Genomic DNA, 9,618 nt, shown 5'->3' with positions numbered 1-9,618 from the left:
AACCACTCCCATTAGACACACTTATGCACATGGGCACAGACAAACACACAGATATTTCTTTTACAATAACAAAAGGTAGGAATCTGCAACAAAGTTTGTCAAAATCTTGCAATGTACATAGATCACCCAGGTGGGGATGTTTTTTCTCAACAAAAGTGAAGTTACTCTTTAACCTGTTCAGATCCGCGCTATAGCCGAATGATGGCTACAGTGCGGATCTGCTTTGCGGAAGGCTGTCTATTAACATCCTCCCCTTACAAAGCTGACCACTCGGCCCCCCTGAAGTGGGCACACAGCACGCGCTGTGATCACCCAAGTCGATGAGACTCGGGTGATCACAGATCCCGATCCCGGCCCCTTACCACGTTATCAGCTGTCAGCCAATGACAGCTGATCACGTGATGTAAACAGAGGATCAGTAATCATTTTTTTTCTTCCCACGCTGACAGCTGTTTGAAGGGACATTGGTCCCGAAGAGGAAGAGGCGAAGCTGCCTCATACGTGCCCACAAATACCGCCTGCCAGTGACACAAATCAGTGCCCACAGTAATGATTGCCAGCAATCAGTGCCACCTATCAATGCTCACCAGTGCTGCCAATCAGTTCCTCATCAGTGCCACCTAGCAGTGCTGCCTATCAGTGTCACCTACCAGTGCCACCTATCAATGCCCTTCAGTGCCACCCATCAGTGCCGCCTTTCGGTGCCCATCAGTGCCGCCTCTCGGTGCCCATCAGTGTACATCAATGAAGGAGAAAAAAAATTACCTGTTTGCAAAGATTTTTAACAAAATATAAAACGTTTTTTTTTTTTTTTAATCAGTCTTAATTTTTTTTCACAAAAAATAAAAAACCCAGGGGTGATCAAATACCACCAAAAAGAAATCTCTATTTGTGGGAAAAAAATATAAACATTTAATTTGGGTACAGTGTTCTATGAGCGTGCAATTGTAGTTCAAAGAGTGACAGCGCTAAAAGCTAAAAATTGGTCTGGGCAGGAGGGGGGTTTAGATGCCCAGTAAGCAAGTGGTTAAATATGGGACAAGATGAAATAAATTGCAAAAACAAAATGTACTAAGAAACAAATAGATTTATTTTTTGGTAATGCAACTCTAAAACAATATATACAATTTGTCTGGTACCAGAAAAATATTATTTTCTAAGAGTATCAGGGCCAATTTATTATAACAGTCAGGTTGATTTACTAAAACTGGAGAGCAGCACAGAAACCAATCAGCTTCCATTTTTTTTTTTTCCCGTCAAAGCTTAATTGAACAAGCTGAAGTTATAAGATAATTGGCTACCATGCAGAGCTGCACCAGATTTTACCAGTTTTAGTAAATCAACTCCTGTGTGTTTCCCATAGCAAGTGCTAGAAGGAAAGTAAAAATCAGAAACGTTATTGGCTGATGTGCGCAAGAGATGCAATGCTTTCTTTATTTTTTTTCTAAATCTGCCCTAATGTCCATGCAATGGGCAGCACATCCTAAATGTGACAGCATCTCCTTCAAGTATAACTAGCAAACCATTTAGGGAGAGAAGCAACAATCATAGTGTTACACACAGGATATCCAGTGTTTACCTTAGGAGAGTATAGTATTTACAATGAAAAATACTCAATATAAAAACAGGCTGCAATATATAAAAGGAATGGAGGGAATCAGGGTTTAAAGCGTTTTAAGGCATTCACAAAAAAAAAAAAAAAAAAAGCTATTGGTACAAGTTAATTAAATCCATCATTCCAATTCATAACTTTATCATATTCCTGAATTCTCTGCTTGATGTGTGACAGCTTGTTCTTCAGGTACTCACATCGTTCCTTCTTCTCCAGAAATGTTGGGTCCTGTCACAAAAAACATGATGTCATTTATACGTGTGAAAACATCGCTTGTTCTCCACAACAAAACAAGCCCATTAAGATTTAAAGAGAAACCGACACAACAGTATTTTCTAATGATGGGTAAAAGCTACAGCTACTTCAGAGAGATCACGGAGCATGGAAAATGCTTTGGACTTGCTGCAGACAAGAACTTCTAATGCAAGAGACAGTAGATGTACTGTTACACCAACCTTTTATCAAAAGGTTTCTACCTCTTATTCTGTGCTAGATTTAAATAGTAACTATAATGGGAAACTTTCAGCGGAGGAGATGGTCGCATGTAAATATTTGTGGAACATTTAGGGCTGTATCTTTAAGCACAAGAAATGAAAAAGACCAAAGGTTCTTTGTCCTACTGTGCCATTATGAAAAAAAAAATAGAGAAGGTGAGCACCAAGACATCTATAGGTCAAAATTAACAACAGGCCAAGCAGCCATATGTGCCCACATACACACCTAAGTTGAATGCTTGTAGTGGCAGACGACTGTTGTAAGTAATCACAGGGCCCCATACAGCCTACCTAACAGGGCCACCAGTTGAGGCTTTGTGGAAGCTGGGTGATGCAGCAGGACACTGACCCTAAGCATCAAAGTAAACCCTCCATAAAAACAAAAGCAGCGCCAATATAAGTATAGCAATTTAGGAGACAAGGGTTTATTCACAAATAGTTGCACTCACTAGACAAGTGATTTGTAAGCACATCACTATAAGCAACCAATGGGTTCCTGGAGTCCAGGGCGGCTTCAGTGACGCGCGGTCTCATCAGACACACTCTGTGGTGCCAATGGTTTCCAGTGTCCCGGGCTGGATGTAGAGCATCCATGCATGATTCTCTAGCTGCCCACAAGTAACCACCTGACACCAGAGACGTCCTGCTGACGACTTTCTCCATCACCCTCCACATCCAGCCCAGGACACCGGAAACCGCCGGTGCCACCGAGTGTGATGAGACTACGCTGCACTGAAGCCACCCTGGACTCCTTCGGTTGCTTATAGTGATGTGCCTACACACCACTTATTTCTAGTGGGTGCAACTATTTGTGAAAAAACTTTGTTTTCTCAATTGCTACACTTAGATTTGCACTGCTCTTTGTTTTTAAGTTTCCAATTCCAGAGTCACTTCTGCTCTTCAGCATGCTGCCTTCCAAGTGTTAATCTCCTGATCGTCACATATTCCTGAGGTTACCACCCAGGACACATGGACTATGTCTTTTGGACTACCTCCATTAATTATATTTCATTTTAATTTAAATTTTACTAAATCAGTAACATTATCCCCCATTTATTTCTCCCATTCCTTACCCATACCCTATACTGGTTTAATTCTTTTTCAACATTTTATTATTGTGTAATGCTATATGTTGCTTTCCCTATATTATTGTCCCTGCTCATACCTGGTAGTGCCTAGCGTGACAAATATTGTTGTTTTAAAGTAAATCTTCCACAGACTGGCTTCAGAAAAAGAAAATGTGCCTTCTGGAGTGGCTCAGTCCGAGCCCAGACCTTAAAGTGGGAGTAAATTCCCATGTATTGTTTTTCACCTATAGGTACTGTAAATATTTCCTAAATGTTCACCGTTTAGGAGATATTTACTGTAGATGCAGATGGTGACATCATCTGCGCATGCGCTCTGAGCAACAGCCACCTGGGCCATTCCTTCAGAGTCCTGTGCCGTAAACAGTGGCTCCAATACAAATGAACGGTAGTGACATCATCATGGTTGCAGCCACACAAACAGCTGGAGTCTGCAAACCCGGAAGGAAGACCAGGTGAAGATGGAAGCGCCTTTAGCAGTGACAGAGCATCACTGGAGGGGCTTTGTTCTAAGGCAAGTTTCACATAATATGCTAGTATGCGATGCATACTAGCACATTATGACATTGTCTTGCAGGTTTCAAAAAACAAAAACAAAAAAACACACAGCAGTTTACTACTGCTTTAACCCCCACAGAGATGCTTTGGAATGGCCTCGAGAGCCATTCACACCAGACATCCTATAAATGTGTCTAAGCTGAAGCAATTTTGTAAAGAGGAATTGGCAAAAATTCCTTCTGAACATTGTGCAGGTCTGATCCAGAGTTACCAAAAGCGCTTGCTTGAATTCATTGCTGCCACAGGAGGTTTGATCCACTATTAAATGCCAAGGGTTCACTTACTATTTCCTCCAGCACTGTGAATGTTTAGTGGGTGTGTTCCATAAAGACATGGGAAATTACAATTGTTTGTGTGATATAAGTTTAAGCACATCGTGTTTGTCTACTGTCATAAGTGAGATGAGGATCAGATCACATTGTATGGCAAATTATTGCAGTCAACGCCAAGGGGTTCACATAGTTCTTCCATAGGCTGCCTGATGAAGGAGCACGCATGCTCCGAACACGTGCGCAATGACATCATCACAGCGCGACCCTAAACAACTCATCAGCTGACCTCCGTGACGCTGCGATATCGAGCCAGAGACGCTGAGAACCACCGGCGCCACCGGATGAGACTCCACAGCCTAAGAGGATCGCTTTCCCCCTGGGAGCCCTGTGATGTACCCTAGAACTTCTCTTCCTCACAAACATGATGTGCCTGATTTACTCCAACAGAGAGTGAGTGTATTACTTTGTAAATAAATATTTGTGGTCTGCAATACTGCACTTAGGTTGGCGCTGTTTTGTCTTCTCTGTTTGTATATCTTTTAAAGGTGTCTTCTACCCTTAAACATGCTGCCTCCCTGCTTGTGCTAAGAAACCTTCTTTTTCCAGTGACTACAATCTATTATTGCCTATCAATAACTGCAGAACCTTGTGGATCTGTTTTCTAAAAAAACTACATTGGAAGTCCAAATACTGCTCTATACCATAGTCACAGTATATACTCCCTATTTCCCCATCTCCCCCTCTCTCCTGTTTACCCCCCTCCCCTGTTTCCCCCCCCCCCCCCACCCAATACATATAACTCAGCAGCGCAACAAAAAAATCTGTCTCTCTTACTTCCTATTGTATCTACATCCTTATTCAAGGTTTACGCATTCAACCCATGGTTTTTAATGGATTGTTCCCTTATCGGTGAAATTAATGTATTGTCCTCTCACAGTTTTTATGGATTTGACGTATGCTCTGTACAAAGAAAAAAAGGCAATAAAGGAAAAAAAAAAAAAAAAAAGAAGAAGGACATAGGTGTGCTTTTAATTGTTCACCTGTGCAGGAAGCAGTTTGTTCGCACTTTGTGTTACTGCAAAATGTGTACTATATTTATATTTATACTATACTAAATAAAACCTCTATAATTTTTGTGAAATACAGAATAATATACTCACATTCTTTTTCTTTTGATATTCTTGCAAAACCTTTGCAATCCGCTGGTATTCCTGAAAAATACAGCAACATTTTTAAAAGGAGTGTCATATTTTACTTCCTAGTACGCAGTAGATGTAATAAAAAAGGAAAATTTAATAACACTGCAGTACAGGCTAATCAACCTTTATGTATCCTGTATTTATATGTATTTAAAAAAAAAAAGAAAAAAAAAAAACACCTGAGCGAAATTCAATCAATGGGTTGGCATGTTGGCACCACTCTGCCCAACATCCTTCTATTGAAAAATCGAAGGAGCCAGACAGAAAATTGATCCAATTAGATGCAGGCACTATTTGGGTATTTTGAAAGCTGGTGGTACTGGCTATCAGAATGCAATAGCCACACTGGGAGAGTTATCCATCTGTGCTGTTTAGAGTGGATTGAGAAATATGTATTAGTGTATGGCTAGCTTAAAAATCCCCATAGATTACTCAAATTTAAGCCAATTTCTGCTGAATCAGGCAAAATTTGATCCATAGGTGGTCCTAGAAGTACCAATTTAAAAAATCGACTGATCCAGGTGGAAAATTATTGGGGAATGGCGTGACTTTCTCTGTCTCTCACCAGCTGAACAGCCAAAATTCTAGTTGTATATGTCCAGTTTAAGAGCAGCCGATTTGTTTTTTAGCGGGTGACTGACGGTGAGGGAGAAGATGGCTCAGAGCTATTTTTTTTTTAATAAGACTTGTCAAAAACCGACTCTTGTTTTTTTTTTTTTTTTTTACATTTCACTGCTTTTTGAAGTGAATGAGTAGGGTTACCCGATACCCATTCACATTGGGGGGTGGGGCAGGATCTGGGGGCCACAGTGGTAAAGGCATGTTCCAGATTCCGATAAGCCCCCCGCCCGCAGTTCCCCAAACAACTACGGTCAGGAAGAGGCCCTTGTCCCCATGATGCTTTGGGGAAGGGGGCAGAGCCTGGTACGGTTCAGGAGGGGGTTGGTACTCGCTCGTCCCCTCCCTTTCCTGACTTGCCGGGCTGCATGCTCGGATAAGTGTCTGATATGGATTTTAGGGGGGACCCTACGCCATTTAAAAAAAAAAAAAAAAAATTGCCGTAGGGGAGTCCCCTTCAGATTCATACTAGACCCAATGGGCCTGGTATGAACCTGGGGGGGGTTCCACACTGTTCTTTCTTTTTTACATTCAGCTTTCAGTGGGGAACCCCACTGACAGCTGATGACTCATCGGTTGTTAAGGATGCAGCGGCCGGCTTCCTGGCCCCCTCCTTAGAAAAATGGATGTCAGCGGACAGTACTGCCGCCCCCCCCATTTTCATACCAGGCCCTTTGGGTCTAGTATGAATCCGAAGGGGACTCCCCTATGGCAATTACTGCCTCATTGCTTATTGACTCTTGCGCAGTGCTGCTGGCTTTTTTCTTTTCTTCCTCCGGCTGTACTGCAGGGGGATCAGTTCTAGTATATGCGCCACCTTCCCCCTGCTGTGTATGATTTCTGCCATGGCTGCAAAGCATAGCATCACGGGCGTTGCATTTTAACAAAGATATAATTTGATTTGGGCAGCCTAGATGAGGACCTGTACCTTCCACCGATATACATTGCCCTCGCGAGACTTCTATACTTGGCCAGGAAGCGAATTACCCATTTGTAGCTGTCAGCAAGTACACCAAAGGAGGCGCAATTGATACAAATGGTTAATACCACTCTTATCAGGGGAAAAAAAAAACACATATCAGCATAGAAAATCAAAAACAAATTTTCCAATATATAGCAAAACTGGCTCCGCTCCAAATGACCCTGGATAGGCTACTGATGGGATAACTGGATGAATGTCTACACAAAAGTCATATCTTATATGCTAAAGTGTATACCATAGAGAGAGTTTTACATGACTGATGGATCTGAGCCACGGTGAAGCGTCAATGGTTGGTTTGATAGTTAATACTTTCTTACTTTAGTTTTGTTTTTTCCTTTTATTTTCTCTATAATTAGAGTGAGCACTTGGATGCGACATTACCCTATCTGTAAAGGAGTATGATAACAGTGTTAACTGTACAGTCATGTTAGTGTGAAAAATTAAGACTGCTGGTACTCTGGTTATATGTATTTAAAATGTCAAACATGTCTTATGTACTATGTAATGCCTTGTGTTCCCATCAATAAAAACCTTTTTTGTTGATAAAAAATAAATATATAATTTGATATTTTCATAATTTCATCATAACCGTCTGCATACAAAATGAAATATGAAGTCAGGTTCACAATTGTGCCTGCAATGGCAGATTAAAGGATAAGATCACATGTAGTAACATGTTAAGCCCATATTTATATGTTACACAACCACCTGCAGCCAACCCCCCACTATGACAGCGGGTAAGAGATCTTCTCCCCGCACCCGCTGTAACATTTTGAATACAGCTCGGTAGTGAGGTCTCCGTGATAGCAACAGAGGTATAGAGTCAGTATGATACTCACATGTTCATTCTCTGGGTTCCTAGGTAATTTGTTCATAACAGCATCCAGTTCACTAAATTTCTTTAAGACAGCCTGGACTTCAGCTGACAGTTCTTTGTACTCAGAGTACTGGTCATTAAAAACCGCCTTATAGCGATCTCGCTCATCATCCGAGTTTATAGGCTGGTATTTTCTGTAATGAAAAGATATTTTTTTTTCTATAAAGATAAGTTGTAGGATATTTTAAATGAGAGAGATATATAGATATACAATTATAGATAGTTATATAAGGTATGCATGGCAACACATCAATGAAAGCATTTTCAAATGCACAAGGTGTGAAAGGGTCCTTACTTTACATGTGTATCTGAAAACTTATTCTGCTGAATGCCCAAAATCCTGTCCACATGTAATAGAATATGCAGTGAAACATACCATTATTATAAAAGAAACTAAGGCCATAATATCAGGGTGAAACACACTTTGAGGCAGTCTGCATCACTACACAGAGAACAAATACTGGATAAAGGTCCTATAGCACCCAAGGCCATGATGCCAAAGTTTGCCTCTTCCCCCAAGGTGAGTAGAGCTGCACAAGTAAATTGACATATTGCTATGGGAGACTCCAATAATGCTATCATGGAAATAAAATGGTTATTAAATATGAATTTGACAATTCTAGTACTTACCTAGAATATGGGGATGTAAAACAGATATTTTCCATTTAATAATGCAACCCAAAAATAATTTGTAAAATGATATACTTTTTTAAAAGTCACTTACACTGGAATAAGCAGGCAGGAAGAAAATTCAGAGTAAAACAAGAACGTCTGAAAATATTTGTTACAGGTCAGTGACACAAAGTACTAAAACACTGGATCTGCATCACAGCCAGACCACTAGCATTTTCTAAATAAAAAGTTAAATAATGGCAGCTTCCAAACCCCTCACATGCCAGAAAAGAAGATGTGTTCTATTATGGATTTGGAGACAGTAATAGTTCTTGAATAAAGTAGTATGTACATGATTGTGTGAGAGAAGGTATCATACTGCAGATAAAGGTAATGAATAGGCAAGTCCCAACACAGAACAGAGGTATACTGCAGGTAAAATCTACAGTATACTATACATTTAACTTTGTAGCATGTGAACAAAATATTGATTATCAGTACTAAAAAACACTGAATATAGATTCAAAACTCCTAAATATAAACCCTTATGGGAAGTAGGGACCTCACTAAAGCCTGGTATACACTAACTTTTTTTTGTGCAAGCTGACAGCTCCTGTAGGAGATGCTGTACTAACCATCCGACATTAGTACAGCGATTTCCCCAGCCGAGCTGTTGTGTTGACAGGAGGGTGGCCCCCCCCACCAGAACACTACGGTCAGCACTGATCAGGAGTTGGTCAAGCATGCGCGGCCGGCTTCTGTCAAACAGACCGACATTCACAGGGGCTGAATATCAGCTGTTTCTTTTTTTGAACCGGCTGCTGTCTCCTGACATTTTGCCCGTTAACAAGAAAAACTTGTTAACTGAAATCCACCTAATTGGCTGAAGATAAATCGTGGACCCCCTAAGAAAGCACTCATACAGTATGCACGGCATAAGACCCCTTTCACACTGGGGCATTTTTCAAGCGTTAAAAAAAAGTGCATGTAAAGCGCTTGAAAGAAGCCTCATCTTGAAAGAAGCCCAATGTGAAAGCCCGAGTGCTTTAAGAGCCCTTTCACACTGCCAGTGCCCCGAAAAATGCTCGTAAAGCGCCGTTTAAACTAGTGGGGCGATTTTAACCCCTGCTACTGGCCAAATAAAGGGTTAAAAGCACCCACAAAGCAGCGCTGCCAAAAGCACTTTGCAGGCTCTTCCCATTGATTTCATGGGGAGGGGGCGCTTTAGGAGTGGTGTATTCACCGCTCCAAAAGCGCTGCAAAGAAGCTGCTTGCAGGATTTTTTTTTATGCCCTGCCAGCGGAGCTCC

The 9,618-nt window shown here is 41.2% G+C and overlaps 1 protein-coding gene across 2 annotated transcripts in view; it reads right to left on the bottom strand.

The window, feature by feature from the left end:
* Nucleotides 1-1,069: 1,069 nt before the first annotated feature.
* The window catches only part of MARVELD2 (MARVEL domain containing 2), a 50,424-nt gene continuing 41,875 nt past the window's right edge, over nt 1,070-9,618 (bottom strand). For both annotated transcript variants that reach the window (XM_077462474.1, XM_077462475.1), the window contains exons 5-7: nt 7,660-7,831; nt 5,182-5,232; nt 1,070-1,840 (exon numbers count right to left, since the gene is read on the bottom strand). In XM_077462474.1, the coding sequence (XP_077318600.1) occupies nt 1,721-1,840; nt 5,182-5,232; nt 7,660-7,831 (343 nt within the window). In that variant the 3' untranslated portion in view covers nt 1,070-1,720. The remainder of the gene's footprint in view (nt 1,841-5,181; nt 5,233-7,659; nt 7,832-9,618) is intronic.

This window comes from Lithobates pipiens, unplaced genomic scaffold, assembly GCF_037356315.1.
Source record: "Lithobates pipiens isolate NorthernLeopardFrog02 unplaced genomic scaffold, aLitPip1_a1.2 Scaffold_3, whole genome shotgun sequence".
Lineage (NCBI taxonomy): Eukaryota > Metazoa > Chordata > Amphibia > Anura > Ranidae > Lithobates > Lithobates pipiens.
This window is presented reverse-complemented; position numbering and strand designations above follow the sequence as displayed.